Source organism: Neopelma chrysocephalum, unplaced genomic scaffold, assembly GCF_003984885.1.
Source record: "Neopelma chrysocephalum unplaced genomic scaffold, ASM398488v2 Primary Assembly neopelma1_61b, whole genome shotgun sequence".
Lineage (NCBI taxonomy): Eukaryota > Metazoa > Chordata > Aves > Passeriformes > Pipridae > Neopelma > Neopelma chrysocephalum.
Genome location: NW_020897717.1, coordinates 10931688 through 10948091, shown reverse-complemented (window position 1 = coordinate 10948091; position 16404 = coordinate 10931688). Strand labels below are relative to the sequence as shown.

General features: G+C 36.5%; 1 protein-coding gene across 8 annotated transcripts in view; it reads left to right on the top strand.

Annotated features, from left to right (window-relative positions):
• USH2A (usherin) overlaps positions 1-16404 on the top strand; it is a 379012-nt gene that overhangs the window by 183040 nt on the left and 179568 nt on the right. For all 8 annotated transcript variants that reach the window (XM_027681679.1, XM_027681684.1, XM_027681681.1 and 5 more), the window contains 3 exons: positions 6525-6684; positions 7175-7346; positions 11693-11840. In XM_027681679.1, coding sequence (XP_027537480.1) covers positions 6525-6684; positions 7175-7346; positions 11693-11840 — 480 coding nt within the window. The remainder of the gene's footprint in view (positions 1-6524; positions 6685-7174; positions 7347-11692; positions 11841-16404) is intronic.

Here is a 16404-nt window from a genome sequence, read left to right as displayed (position 1 = left end):
CGTGTGTATTTAGTGCCACACAAGGAATCAGGTAGATTCCTGATGGTAAAGTGTTAAGAGAAGTGTAAATGCTCTTCTCTGATGTTTTGCTTCTGCTTTTTCTTAATCATGTGGTGTGGGGCACTCCACATGATTTGAGTTTTCTTCAGCTGAGCATCTTTAGGATTTCAGGCTGGTGCGTCCTAACTGGAGAGTAAAAACAGCATGAAAATGTACCCATAGCAGCTATCCCAGGGATGTGGCTTTAAAATAAAAGACTTACATTCCAACTTTTGTAATGGGGTAGGAATAATAGTCATGTTTAAATAAAAAGATGTGTATCTATCTAAGTTAAGATTAGAAATAAAATAGTTTTACTAAAATAAAAAGGGAAAATGAAACACATTAATCAGGAATGGATGCTGATGTGGCCTTGTGAATTGGCCAGGATGAAACCTAACTTTTGAGGCATGAATTTGGGCTCAAAGTACAAGAGTTTGGGCCAATAAATAGCAGAAAGTTTTTCTATGCAACAGTTGAGGATGTAAGAGAGCATAACCAAGGCACACTGTTATTGAATGTGGAAACAAACTTTATAATCTTTGCTGTTAAAACATAATTATATTCAAAAACCTTAATGTACTTAGGAGCTGCCCCTTTTCCAAAAGTGCCCCTTTTCCCTAGTCCTACCACGTGCATGTAAAATCTTTACCAACTGTTTGAAAGCATTGCAAACTGAAATGATTAAAGATCCTTTTGTTTCACATTTATGCCAAAGGGTTTTTCTTCTTGAATATAACTTTTTTTATACAGTCTAACACGTAACTGTCATTTTTGCACACTCTGATATGTATGTTACATGGTTTTGTGCCATGCTCTTTATTTCCTAAGATGGGACCTGGAAGTTTCCTGGATTTTTCTTAAGTGTAAAAGTCTCAAAAGGAATGAGGTTTTCATAGAATGGTCTGGGTTGGAAGGGACCCTAATGATCACCTAGTTCCAACCCCCTGCCATGGGCAGGGTCACATTCCACTAGACCAGGTTGCTCAGAGCCCCAACCTGGCCTTGAACACTTCCAGGGATGGAGCATCCACAGGTTCTCTGAGCAACCTGTTCCAGTACCTCACCACCCTCGCAGTAAAGATTTTTTCTTTTATGAGTAATTTGGAAAACCAGAGATATTTACTGCTGAATGAATAGTTTCTAAAACACATCAGCATTTGCTGGCCAGCTAGAAGCCAAGTTTTTTTGTCCATTATGGCAAAGTCTTTGCTGGTTAGAGAGCAGAACAACAGAGAGCAGAAAATAGTTATTTAAGACCCTGAGTTTATTTATTTCTCTTTATTTCTTGACCTTGTTTTTAATGGCTTTACAAAATTCTTTTAATTGTTGCTCTGCAACATTACAGAATCACATAAGCATTCTTAATTATTAATTATTATCTGTTAGAATTTACTACTATCTTGGAAGATAACTGTTTTCTTCAATTAATGGGCCAGTTGCACATGTGAAAGGCCTTGCTAGTTTAGACAATTAAGTACACAAGCACACTGTTTTCTTCGGCTTGCCTGAGTTGCCTGAAGTACCTAAGTGGTGTCATTGTGACACCCTGGTTTTTCTGAAGTATTTTCAAGAGAATGTTGAGTATGGTGTGGGTTTTGCAGGAAATCTATGAAATGATGCAGCAATAGTATAATACCTTTCCAGAGAAAGTTGTACATTAGTGATTGTTCTTTGAGAGTGATCAGTGCTTTATAAACAAAGAAAGCAGGATGTACTGTACTAAAAGTTAAATATGAGTTGTTGCTTGCTTTCAGAAAATGGTGGAAGACAGAGGACTGCTAATGGTGTCTGATGGAGCAAGCCTGATAATGTGATCTTGACACTTAGCATATGAATTAGTTTTTTTTTTTTTTGGTGGTACATAAAAATCAGAATGGGACATTGTTGTATTTGGTGATGGATATTTATGGTCCCAAAGAGTTTATCTTCTAATTAAATATTAAGTTACTGTGGGTTAACATAACAAATTCTGAGAAACAAGATGAGAGAACAGAGTAAGGATGTGAGTAATGAGCTGAAGTGTTCGTACAGTCTACCTGCATAAACTACGTGGTGATTGGAATTCTTTGGAAGTTTTTCATTTTCATACTCTCTCAGCAGGTTTTCTTGGTTGTACTGCTAAAAATCTCTTGCTACAATGCTTCTGTCTTATTTTCTCTTGAATATAATAATGGGATAGCTATTGTCTCGATTATTTTCCTGAGAGAAACTATGTGGGGTTCCTTACGCAAGTCATGTGAGCACTCAGTAAGACAGGACGTTGCCATTTCTGACCCTTAAAATAGTTGCCTGAAGTCAGGGAGAGTGGAAACAGGGTGGAAGAGGGGAGGAATTGCAGTAAACCTGAATATCAAATATGTTACATATAAATTAAAACACTGGTGATATTATTACTGTGTTATTTTTGAATGGTGATGTACTCTGATGACCTGATGGTAAAGCTCATGTTTTGTTAAATCTCTTCATTTCAGGTGTTGTTTTTATTTTTTTTTACCGTACTATGTTTTTCTCTCTAGCTTAGTAACATCTCTCAAATTCCATGCTAAAAGTAGCACTGGAGTGTTGCATATTATCTTTCAATGACTACCCATTAAATTTGATCAAAGCAAAGTGAGTGTTCTTATTGACCATGCAAAGAGGGTCATTCTTTATTCTTTCTGTCTCATGTATTGATTGTTCTAACAGGACCTATGCTGGTGATTATTAGCAACTGGGTAGATACCAACTACTATAGTTGGTTAGTGTGGGAAGTTCCACATCACATATGTAATAAATGTGGTGGTATGCAAATATTGATTTTAATGATAGCTATAGTTTACAATTCTCCTGCTGACATGTGAGTTAGAAAATAATTTAGTTTGTATGTATTGCCTCTGAGGTCAAAGAGATGAAAAGGCAGGTTGATCCTTCCTCTCCCTCTGTGCCACCTTTTTCTTTGGGAAAAGTGGGATTTTATTTGTTTTTTTCCATTGTTCTGTTTTTGACAAAATTCTTTTTCTGTCTTCCTACTACTTTGATAGGATGATTTGAGGAAATTCTTTACCCCCAAGAAAGTGTTTTTTCTTTGTCCTTTGGTGCTCTTTGCCCTTCTGAGTCTGGAAATGAAAACAAGACCAAATCCTGAATTGTTGTGGTTTTTTTTCCCTCAGTGAACTTCTATAATTTGTAAGTTTAGCTTTGTTTTGGTAAGAAATAAGTGGTTTCAGAAAGTAGTTATTGGAATATTGAAATAAGAAACATTTGATCTTATTTTAAAGTAACTGAAGGAACTGGAATTGTGGAATAGGTGGGAATATAGCCTGATCAAGAAAATTTGTAAGAAAAAATATTTCAGGTTTGCTGTAAGTTTAAAAGAAATAATTGTGTCCTTATTGGGCTCATTTTGTAAATTAAGATCAATAAAATCCTTCCAACCAACAGCATGGAATCAATTGTAAAATAACATATAATTCATGCTCTATATTGTAAATTATAGTTTGTTTGACATTAATCACTGAGTTTTCCTTGCATTGGGGTGCATTTTCTTGTAACACATTTCCACATAATGCTTGTGGATCCATTTCTAATGAGTTTGAGAGCGATCTGCTTTTCATGTCCACAATTGCCTACATTTGATCTTATGCAAATCATGCAATCAAGCAAATGGAAAGTAAGGCGTTATTGCTAGAGGACCTTGACAAACAGTGGCTTTGTAGTTTTAAGAACCTCCTCCCTCCTGCTTCATATTCATGTTTGTATCTGTAGTTGTTTGAATCCAGTGATCCATTATGAAACCCTGAACTTTAAATAGGAAAATATCTGCCAAATCAGATTGTGACAAATAATTGCATTGATTACAATGTAATATGATTTTATTGTTCAGTTTGTCAGTTTCTGGTTCTTACCTTTTAGAAATACTGCCTACACGTATTTGTTGGCTCATCCAAACCTTGATGAAGTATGTGTCGAGATTTTAATGGATGGCAAAGCTCATGCTTTGAGTGACATTGCTAAGACTAATTTCTTTGTTTTCTACTCCTGCTTCCACAAATGTTTCTTTTTAGCCTTTTCCCACCTAATCTCTGAGATTCCATTGAAACTTTCTATTCGGCATTTAGTAGACAAAGTACTTCAATGTTATTAAATCAAGATGAGGAATAACAATTTTCTTTGATCTTGTTGACATGTTGCCTTTTTCCCATATTTTATATTTTGACTCTTTTTTTATTTTTAGTCTCCTGTCTTTCCCTTCCCTCTCAATACATTTATCAGTTGATTCAAAAGGGTCTCACTGCTGATATGTGCTGTGTTTCCTTTTCTTGTTATTCTTGGTTTTTTTTAAACTTTACATGTTTGCCTGTCTTGTCTTTTTTGCTTTTTCCATTCTAGGGACTGACAGATACACATAGTAACTTATAGTCAATTGTTTTCTTCAGGGAGGGAAATTAAAAATGTTCCCACATTTCATTCTCTTAATCCCTGATGAAGTTCTCCCCTCTTCAAGTTACACTAGTTATTTCCAGAAACTCTTATGTCTTCAAGTAGTTCCATCAACTACAGTGTGCATCAAGCTACCTTTTTAAAAAATAGTAGTTCTAGATGTGGAATTTTCCTTAAAGGAGAGGAAAATAACCGTTACCAACAAGGAAAAGAGTGATACACCACAAACAAATGGAAAAGGAGACATGCGCTTTTTCTCTTTCCTTTCCCTTGTGTTCACTCTGCTAAGTGAAACCCCCTAATATAGTTTCAGCTCAGAGAGAAGAATGCATATTCACTGTTGACAAGGTTAGCAATTAAATAGGTGCCATGATTTGATTTCAAGTGTTTGTTTTAGGATTGCTAAAAGTAAAATCCTTCTGGTCACTTTTTTGCACTCGCAGGACATAAAGTATCTGATACTTATGTCACAGACTTTCAGCTCCATCTGTACTTTTTCTGGCTTCTCTGATGGTAGCTGCAAGGAATAAAGGGTCCAGGAAGGTGTACACTGATGGAGGCAATACAGTCGGTGCAGTATGTGGAGTTTACTTTCCCTGCTTGCTGAGCCAGCTTGAGCACCTGCTCTGGAGTGTGCTTTCCCCCTCTCACGGACATAAGCACTGCTTAACCCTGGTAGAATCAGTCCCATTATGTTGATTAAACATGTCACTGTGTTACAGGCATTCAATTGATGATTTTTTTAGCTACAGCATTTTTTTTTAACTCACACTTTGCCATGTGCTCCATACAACAATACCACTGAGTGATACAGTATTTTCAATAAAAATGCACAAGTTCATTCTCTCCTCACACAGAATGGAGCAAATCAGAAGAAATTCCATTCCAGCAGGGACTGGAGTAATTTTATGAGGGAAAAACTAATGGGAGAGAAGTTTGGTCTACAACATCTCTGCCTTGATGATGTGTTTGTCATCCAGTTGCAGTTTTTGAATTTGTGCTCACAAATATTTTTCTACAAAATTATAGTTTGCTACTACCTGGCTCTGAAAACACTACCATTTGTTATGTCTTGCAAAAACCCAGAATTTTTCTGGCATACTGAAAAATGTGTGTCTGTAGCATAAGCATTTTACTTGTATATCTTATACTGTTGCCAAAACCTCAGTTGTAAATTCCTTCTTAAAGGAGTTGCTTATTAAAGTATGTGGTTTGTATTTTAATAAAAAAAATGAAAAATATTAGAAAATTAGGTCTGTATTACTTTCATACAATAATTTTTCTGTCAAAGGTTCCTTTATTAGTATAGAGAAGTGTATATGATGCTAAAGATCTTTTAGAGTAGCAAAAATATTACATTTTGTTCACCATTTTCTGCAGTAATTGAAACTCAGGATAGCTTCATAATAAATAAACATTGAACAGTTTTTTGCTATAGCATTAGACAGGTTGTCTTTACTGAAATATATTTTACAATTGTTTGGTGTTTGTGCAGCTGAAGACAAACAGGCAAAGAGAGAACAGACCAGTATGAGTGGTGGCAACAAGGAGCTTCCTTTGTGTTCATGCTTACAGTGAAATTTGTGTGGCATGAATCATTGTATGTATCGATGCTTGACATTCATGTATCATACAGCACATTTAAAAAAAAATATAATCCAACTGTGTTAATGAATCTGTACTTGTTTTTCCCATTAATTTGATTTGATTTAATCAGCTCAAAGGTGTTCATTTGCCACTGTAGCGAATTGATGTCGCATGTAGCACCTAAGAAGCTAACACGTTTGGGGGGTTTTTTGTTTGGGTGGTATACATTCTAGTCTAAATGGAGTACAATGGAGTCACCTCAACCAAAGCACACCCCACAGATCTATTAGGAGTCAAAATTTGCATTTATTTGCTATTAAAGAATCAGTACCGATTGACTCCTCTGCAACAAACCTGAAGGATTTGAGATACAGGTTCCCCTTCCTCTTGATTTTCTGAATTCACTACTGTCTGAAAAAAAGAAAAACAAGGTAAAATTAATATACAAAGTAAATTCATATTATTTTTTGTCCTAGATTTAGCAGTTTTTACGCCACACCAGTTTCTGCTCGCTGCCTGCACGCTTGCTGGCTGTACAAACAGTTCCCAGGTCACCTTGTTTACAGCGCAGCTGCCACCATCTCACGTAGATGCCCCGGTCCTGACGGCTTTGGATTCTAGAACGATATATGTACAGTAAGTAAGGATTCTTCTTTCCTGACAACACAATAGTGCATCAGTTTATTCAAGAATTCCAGTGAGTTCAATCAGGGGAAGAGTTTGTGACATAAAATTAAATTTATTATGATTAAATGCATAGAAGTGATTAGTTTAGTGGTTCTGTGAACCTTCTGATTATCACTTGCCAACTTAATTTCCATTTTGTCTTTACGCAATCAGTATAACCTACATATGGGCATAGCCTCTGCAAACTTCAGTGCAGGAGGTGCTCTGGTGATATGCCCATTTGTAGCCCCTGCTTTTTGTGTTACTGTAATCATTTATCTATTGAGTGCAAATACAGCATTAAAGGTATGGCTTAGATTTACTTTTATGGTTGCATGGCTGTGTTTTCAAATTCTCAAAATAAATCCCTCAAAGTCACCTAAACAAAGCCTTACATTTTTCAGTGTGGTCTAAATCTTTATTTGGAATGGTCTTAATCACATTTTGCTTTTATTTGCAGATGGAAAGAACCAGTAGAAGTAAATGGAATCCTAGATCGCTATATAATTTATATTGCCAACAATGAGCAGAATTTTACAAAGTGGAATGTAATCTATAACAGCACAGAACCTTTTCTGGATTTTACTATTCCGCAGCTTTCCCCGGGTACTGAATACCTCATAAAACTAGCTGTAAGTTTTAAAGATGTGTAGTAGAGGTATAAAATGGTGAAAATGATTGTGATTTTGTTAGCATCTTAATATTTAATGGTTCATGTGTCCACTTTGTTTAACCTCTGCTTTCTGAAGCTAAGGTGGATGAGCCATCCTGAACAAAAGTAGGTTTTTTGTTTCAAAACAGGCCCTCAAAACTGTGCATGTAATTTTAATACAGGTTTTCTTCAAGGATAAGTTGGATGATAACTAATAAATAATTGACCAGAAATATATAAAATGCTTTAAAATGTCTCCTGGAGCCAACTTACAAGAAAACATTGAATGTATTTAAAAATATTAACCTTTCATATTTTGTACGATGTTATTTTGTTCTTCATAAAATCTGTATGTAGAAGGAAATAGGAGAGAGGAGGAGTTCAGTGTGAAGTAGCATTTCGTTTATTCAAAACATTTTTAGAGACATTAGTGTTTTCTTTGCGTTTCATTATCATTGGTTTTATTTTGTGATGAAATAGAACAGCTTCAGCTCAATAGCAAACCTGAAAATATGTGAATAAAAGCAGGGGATTGTCTCTTGTTTAAGCACACTGTTCATTTCATAACAATACCTATATAAGGATATTTGCTTTGATAAATGCCATAGAAAAATATTCTGCTCTTGATTATGAATAAATTTACATTTATGTAGACTGGATATGCATTCATTTTTTCTTAACATGCTCTTGAATGTTCTAAATATTATACCACAAAAAATAAACTACCTTCAGGTAATGATAAGGATCTGACTTGAACCTGAAAAAACGAGAATATTCAGTCTAATTAAAGCTTAGATTCATACTGAAATTAATTCATTTGTGCCTAGATATTTCAGCATAGCAAATTGTATAGCATATAAAATAGCACCATGTCCAAAACTAAGGCAGTACTTCAACAAACATTTTATGCCTTTATAAAAAGCAGAATTATCAAAAGAATTTGTGCTGTCCTTCACTGTGCCACAGCTCTTCTCTGCTCCTGCCCAGCTTCTGTGCATGGGGGCACAAGGAGAGAGGATCATGGAAGAATTAACAGCTATGATCTGGAGAGCAACTGGAACGGCTTCTTTTGGTGCCTCTGCCTTGGGATATGGCAGGAGGTGTTGTGTGGACGTTGTTTTTGCTTCATCAATGTACATAGCTTTCCTAGAAGTTACTGAATAACTTTTAAGGAATCTTTGATCTCTATATTTTATTTCTCATTTCTTCTTTTTCTTTTTCCCTTAGTATTTGCATTTAATCAGTTGTAACCAGAAAGTAAGAAAAGATAATTTCTTTTAGTGACAAAGATAACCAGGTTTACTTGGATAAAATGCAATGATCTCTGATAGGCGGGTTAGAAGATCTAAATGTCCTTGCAGGTTTGAAAATGATGAGTCTAAAAGCGCATGAAAAGCCCAATATCTTTGTGATAGCTTTTTTAAAACATTTGGATCCATTGTATATAGAACTTGTTAGACTAGTTTGAGAAAAATGTAATATTACAGTTTTGCAAGTTATGAAGCTTAAACATGGCCAAATGTTACTTGTATACTTTATGAAAGGAAAAAAAAACAAGCAAAAAACCACCATCAAAAACCAAACCCCCAAAATCCAAATCAAGCATACATACCTGAAAAAAATTTGAAATATTTAGTGTTTCATATATAACTTAACTGAAATTCAATAAAAATTTTAAAGTAAAAAAGAAAAAATAACAACAGTCAGCAATGGCTACTTAACTAAATGATTCCTTTTTTTTGTTAGAACAAAATATTTCTATCAGCTAGAATCCTTCCCTTGTTTCACAGGTAATATTAATTTTGTTTTGCATCCATTCAAAAATTGGTTTTGGTTTATGTGGGAAATTGAATTATCAAAAGTTGCATATTGAACACAGGAATCAGGAGCCTCATCAGCACCTCACAGGCTGCTGGCTTTAACTTTAGTATGACAGGCTAATATAAGTACATTAAATAAAGTTAACAAAATGTTTATCTTTGTATGCTGTTACCAGTTTTCAGAATTGATTACTGCCATTTATTATTTAGCAATTGTATTCATAAATGAGTGCAACAGCTTTTGTAAGCAAATCTAATGCTTCTTTCCAAAAGTCAGCCAAGAAGACTTAAGGTCGCGTCTTCATGGACTAGTGCAAAGGAACTTGTTTTTGCTGGATGGGTGTGAGCCGAGCCAGTCTGAAAGCAAATGGAAAGCTGAAAGGCTGCCTTTAGTAGCCAAGGTGTCACACTCATTTGTATGACTTGAGTGCTTTAGTGATTTCCCTGTTAAACTGATATCTCCTCAGGACTGTGTTGTGTGGGTAAGCTAGCTCAGATGCCACATGGAGCATCGCTATGTGATGTCATTTTAGGTGGTTTGTTTGTCCTTTACCTGTCTAGTTGCTTTGGTATTTTGGCAAATTTTACCTGAAATCTGTTTCTCGGTGAAGTTCAGAATGACACAATGGGATTTGATCTAGGTGTAGGATTTCATGGCTTTCAGCATCACTGGATGTGATTGCCAGAGTCCCAGTGATGTCCAGTCCTTTTGGATACACTGATCCAAAATCCACCTGTTTACAAAGCAGAAGAACCATAAACTTCATGTCCCAGCAAATTTCAGGATACAAAAATTGAGCTGAATGACATTCAAGAAATAAATGAATGGGAAGGCTGCTGTTACCAAGCCCTTAAAAGAAAAAGCCCTCCACTGCTGAAGTAGGAGTGGTGGAACTTAATTAGCAAGGCAGTAAGGAATGTACAAGGAAGAGGCCTTCCAGAACTGGTCTTTTTGGCTTCTTCATAAACCAGTAGAAGGGAAGTAATTCAAAGATTACTCTGCCTTTAATGGAAAAATAATTTTATTAAATATTTCCTTATCAAAATGCTAATAGTTACCTCAGCATCCCTCCAAGCTGACCCTATTTTTCGTGGTTTGTGGTTTTTTGGTTTTTTTTAAACACTATCATCTTTAAAGAAAAGGCCATTTTTTGATGTTCCCAAAACTGAGGTTTCCTTCTTTCGTCTTTATCTGGTAGTTCAGATTGAACACAGGGAGTCATTCCTTAGTTATGTTGCGAGTGCAATTTCCAGTGAAATCAAAATAATCTTTGTGTATAAAATAGTTTCTCATTTACAAACAGTACTTATTTTTACCCATGGTGTCAGTATAAACTTTTAGAGGGGGTAGGAAATATGTTGACTGCTCTCTGTTTTGAAACACAATGGGAAACGGGAAGTTGAAGGCAATCCTTTCAAATAAAATATACTAGATTAAGAGAAATAGGTTTTTTCTGGAGATCTGGTCAGCAAGGTTATTTTTTCTTTGTGTGCTGATGATCCACAGCAGGCTACTTGTCCACTTCAGCACATGGGCAACTCTGGAAAATACAGGTGGTCCCATAAATGTTATTTAACTCTATGTCTGAATCTGAATCTTTGTCAAATTCAAGTTTTGATTTATTTTACTGTTAAATAGTAAAACCAAAATAAATAATAAACTAACACAAAAATCTTTAAATCCAGTACAGAATATATATTTTTGTATTTTTTTAACTTCTCTAAGAACTCCTGTTTCTTGTCATTGCTAGTGCAAGTAATTGGCAAACCAGCACATGTAAAGACCATAGCTCTGTGCATGTAAAACTTTAAAAGCTTTATGGGGTGATATGCACATTTCCTTGCATACTGTATTATTTCATAATCAAGCAAAATACAAAAATAATGTGTTTAATATTTTGTTCTCTGGTAACTGAAATACGAATTCTTTTACTTTATTTTCCATAAACGTGTAATAATAACTGGTACATACTTGTTTATAATAGAGTGTTTTTTCACTATTTTAATCTTCATCTGCTATTGTGAAGTGCAGCACTGTCTGAATGGCATTTTTTTCTCAATGGCTATTCCTTGAGATAATTTTTAAGTGCCTTGCAAGTTGGTCAGTATATTCTGTGTCTGGAACTTGTGAGAGCTTTTCAGTCATTTACTGGAGAGTTTTGTACTGTAAATGATATATATTGCACTAAAATTATCTTTAGCTGTGGCTGCAAAAGCAGTGGAAATCTGATTGATTATGAGTCACATTTAAATGGAAAATGCTGCAAGTCAAATAGTACAGTATTTTAGCTGTATTATGCCTAAAACCAAAGTATCATGAGTTATGTTACATCATCGTGTTATTTAAAAGAAAACAAATCTGTGCTAAGAAAAGTATCTTTTATGAGAATGACAGACTTACTGAGTTTAGATATGTAAGAATAATAAAACTTTAGCAACAGAAAAATTGCTAAAATTATTGATAGTACACTGGAGTATGTTTATTTGTTTTGATTAATATTTTAAGGCTTGCACGGGAGGTGGATGTTCCATAAGCGAAGCTAGCACAGCTATAACAGATGAAAGTACACCAGAAGGTGTTCCTGCTCCAAAAGCCCAGTCATATTCATCTGACTCCTTTAACATCTCATGGACTAAGCCTGAGTATCCGAATGGTAAGTGAACTCTTTTAGCCTCAAGTTAAAAAGATGATTAGTAAAGGTAAATTAATATTCTAAATGGCAGCTTATATGTGGTGCTTAATTTTTAATGATCATTTTAGCACATAAAATACCTGAGATAGTATCATTGTCTGCAGCTGGGAGATTGTGGTTTTCAGCCTATCGTGCTGTTTCAGTGGCTCAAAAGTGCTCCCTTTTGATAGTTCTTGTGTACTGCATCTCATTGTTTAATGTTTTTCAGGACAACTGAGCTGAGGAATAGGCATTCCTGGAGAATATCAGTCTAGGATGTTAATTTCACCCTCCAATAAAACATTAATTTCTTTTACATTAATTGATTAATTTCTTTTATGTTAATTGATATGTAATAATAATTAGATTTGTGTTCTGTGTAGTCATCATTTCCATGGCTGTGAAAGTTAAACAATATGCTTTCTTTTGTTTAGAAATGTTTTCCATTATGAAATATCCATCCGTAAAACTTTTGGACAAATTTTACATTTCTAATGAGATTACACAGTATCATTCACCTTGGAATTCACTCTGATTTTATTATCATGCATGTAACAGTTTAAATCACTGCAGAGGATGCAATGTACAAATCACTAAATTTAAAGTATAAGAAATACTTTTCTTCATTGTCTTATCATATTGATATATATTGTTTCTCCCAGTGGTTTTACATGAATTTCATTTTTGTCCTGCAAGTTTTTTCCTGCTTTCAATTGTGTTAGAGCACATCCTACTTGTAAAACTTCCCTTAACACACTTTAAATGATTTCCACAAAACTGGTAATTGTAAAGCTACACATACATAATATTCTGTGAGCTCTTACAATAATTTTAGAAAAAAAATAAGAGTATGTAATGTGTTAAATAACGTATTTGATAATTTATGGTTCTTTCATTGGAAGTTGTTGTGGAAGATTTTGCCTCCTATCTACTTAGAAACTCCCTAACCCTGTTTCTAAAATCCCATCAGCATATGTGGCAAAGGCAAAGAGGCAGGAGAAAGGGGAGGGGTAGTGGATGGGAAGGGAGAAAATAGGGTAAGAAGGTCATGTATGTGCCTTAGTGGATAAAGTCTAAATAATTTTCACTAAAATAGGCATATTTTATAGTTCATCTTGGGACCTGATCCTGTTATCCTTGCATTGCAGAAAAAAATCCAAATAGTTAGAGAATGGTTTAACTAATCAAATAAGTATAAATGTATATGTATATATATGCATATCATCATCATCATGGCTAGGCTTCGCGAACGAAGATTTGGGAAGGGCTCTACCCACTATTCTTGCAAGCGCGTTGGTGGCTAAAAAGGCCAATATGGGAAAGGCAAGTCCGGTTGCAAAAGACACAGCAGAAAGACTCCTTAGATGGTATATTCTGCAAGGCTCGATTCTTTCTGCGTTGTCTTTTCTCCTCAAGAGTGATCCTGCGTGCTTTCTCAAAAGCATCAGCGGCGTTATAAATGGACTGTCTCCAGGCCTCCCGGTTAGAGGCCAGAGTAGACCAGTTATGGTGATCAATATGCCCAAGGCTGAGTTGTTGCTTCAGGGAGTCCTTGTATCTTTTCTTCGGAGCTCCTCTCTTGCGGCAGCCGGAGGCAAGTTCACCATAAAGCAGGATCTTAGGGAGGCGGTGGTCCTTCATCCTGGAGACGTGCCCTGCCCAGCGCAGTTGCGTTCTCAGTAGCATGGCCTCAATACTTGTGATTGCTGCCTGTTCAAGAACAGATGTATTGGTCACATAATCTGACCAGTGGATGTTCAGGATTGTACGGAGGCAGCGTTGATGGAAGCGTTCTACAGTACAAGATAAAGACCTATAATTTAATAATTAAATTTCCACCAACTTCCTAGTTGTTTTAACTAAAAATTGGGATCCATGACTAAATTTGGATGTTGTATCTTACTGATATACCATTTATTATGTACAGCTTGGCTCTCCTTTTAAATACAGTGAACAGCTTGTTTGGAAACAACTGAGTGTGCTAGAGCACCCTCAGCAAGTTTGCAGACCTCACCAAGTTGGGCAGGAGTATTGATCTGCTGAAGGGTAGGAAGGCCTTGCAGAGGGATCTGGACAGGCTGGATTGATGGCCTGAGGCCAGTGGTATGAGGTTCAACAGGACCAAGTGCCTGGTCTTGCATTTGGGTCACAACAACCCCATGCAGCGCTACAGGTTTGGGGCAATGTTGCTGGAAATCTGCCCAGAGAAAAAGGACCTGGTTGACACCTGAACATGAGCCAGCAGTGTGCCCAGGTGCCAAGAAGGCCAATGGCATCCTGGCCTATATCAGAAATAATGTGGCCAACAGGACTAGGGAGGGGATTATCCTCCTGTGCTTGGCACTGGTGAGGCTGCACCTCAAATCCTGGGATCAGTTCTGGGCCCCTCATTACAAGAAAGAAATTGAGGTGTTGGTGCATGTCCAGAGAAGGGCAGCAGAGCTAGCGAGGGTGCTGAAGCACAGGCCTTATGATTAAGCAGCTAAGGAAGCTGGAGGTGTTTAGCCTGGAGAAAAGAATGCCCAGAGGGACCTTATTGCTCTCTACAACTGCCTGAAAGGAGGTTGGAGCGAGGTGGGGGTTGGTCTTTTCTCCCAGATAGCAAGTGATAGCACAAGAGGGAATGGCCTCAAGTTGTACCAGGGAGGTTTAGACTGGGTATTAGGAAAAATATCTCAACAGAAAAGGTTGTCAAGCATTGGAGAAGACTGCCCAGGGAAGTAGTTGAGGCACTGTCCCTGAAGGTATTTAAAAGATGTATAGATGTGGCACTTTGGGATATGGTTTAGTGGAGGGCTTGGCAGTGCTGGGTTAACAGTAGGACTCCATGATTTTAGAAGTTCTTTCCAACCTAAGTCTGGTTCTATGATATATGTGTTAGTGTACATTCCCATTCTCCAATTTTCTATTTCCATCCTTTTCCTCATTTTATAAAAAGAATTAAAATCCTGCCAACAATAAGCAAGCTCTAAAACTTTTCACTGAGCAAATGCTTGATGAGGAAAACTTGCACTGTTCTGTGACTTTGTTTTGTTCATTCTCAGTACATCTTTTGGACTGCCTAGTGGTCACATCATTTATAATCGCTCTCTGTGTCAGTGTTTCAAAACTGTGTAAGAGTCTGAAAAATATCGTAGTTGAGAAGACTGAAATATGAGAAAGACCAGCGGAAGGCACTTTCCCTTAAATTTTCTTACTTCAGCTTTCTACTGGTGCATTCTTATAGTCAAAAGTTCTAGATCTCTGGGACCATTCCTTTCTCTCTCCCTTCCTTTCTTCTGCTACTGCATGACAGATGTTACTGTTTATTTCCGTGGGCTGAGAAAGCTTATCAGCTTCGAATGGGTGTGTAGGCTGACTGGGGCTTGGACAGCACAGACTTTACTAGGCTCTTGTGATATACGTGGAGTCCAGCTGCTTGCCATGATTTAGAAAAACTTAAGGAGAATTAGTATGCTACCCTTGAGGCCAAAGGTGGCAAATAGGATTAAAGGCAATATGTCTTCTTCATAAAGATAGCACAAAGAGAGGAGTCAAGCTTTGAATCAATACTGAGTTACAGTGGGGATACCGCAGAGGTACATATGACACCTACATTAATACCAAATGATCTCATTCTGATTCATGCTGTTACCATAAGTATCGAAGGAATTAATAATGGTTATAATGATTTGTCAGGCATTGATCTATACGCTCTGATGACCAGTGATAGGACCTGAGGGAATGGCATGAAGTTTAGGGGAGGTTTAGGTTGGATATTAGGAAAAGGTTCCTCACCCAGAGGGTGGTTGGGCCCTGAAACAGGGTCCGCAGGGAAGTTGTCACTGCACCAAGCCTGGGAGAGTTCAAGAAGTGTTTGGACAATGCTCTCATGCACTTAGAATGATTATCGGAGTTGTCCTGTGCAGGGCCAGGAGTTGGACTTGGATGATCCTTGTGGGTCCCTTCTAAGTCAGTTCTATTCTATGATTCTATGATACTTTAAAAGGGTTAGTTCTACTGGTATAGGTGCTTAGAGTATCTCAATGTTTGGGGTTTTCCTGGATGAAAGACATCGTTAATGGCAGCATTCATGTGTTTACTCTGAGATAAATAAAATATTTTTAAGTGTATCTATATAAAATTAGTTTATTTAATGTAGGGTAAATATCAACCATTAATGCTCCTGCTTTACAAGCAACTAGACATAGAACCACAACGGATTTTTCCTTTAGAAAGCCTGTCAAATGTGGTAGGATTGATAGTGTGAGATTTACCAAGACTTCCTCTCACACATGTCTCTGCTGTCTGTTTAGCCTCTTGCTTTTCAAGAAGAGAATACAATTGAGAAGTCTGTGAATCACTTCACCATACTCAGCTCTGCATTGGTTTAGCATATAAATCTTTTGAAGTAGAACTCTTCAAAGCTCAGCTGGAATAGTTGTGTGTATACTTTTATTTACGAAGCATTTCTCCATTTAGTAGAGGGGAAAACCTTTTCTCAATTTCAAACCAAATCTTCCTCAATGTAGATTCAAAAAAATTCAGTTTTAAGGGAAGAAACAGT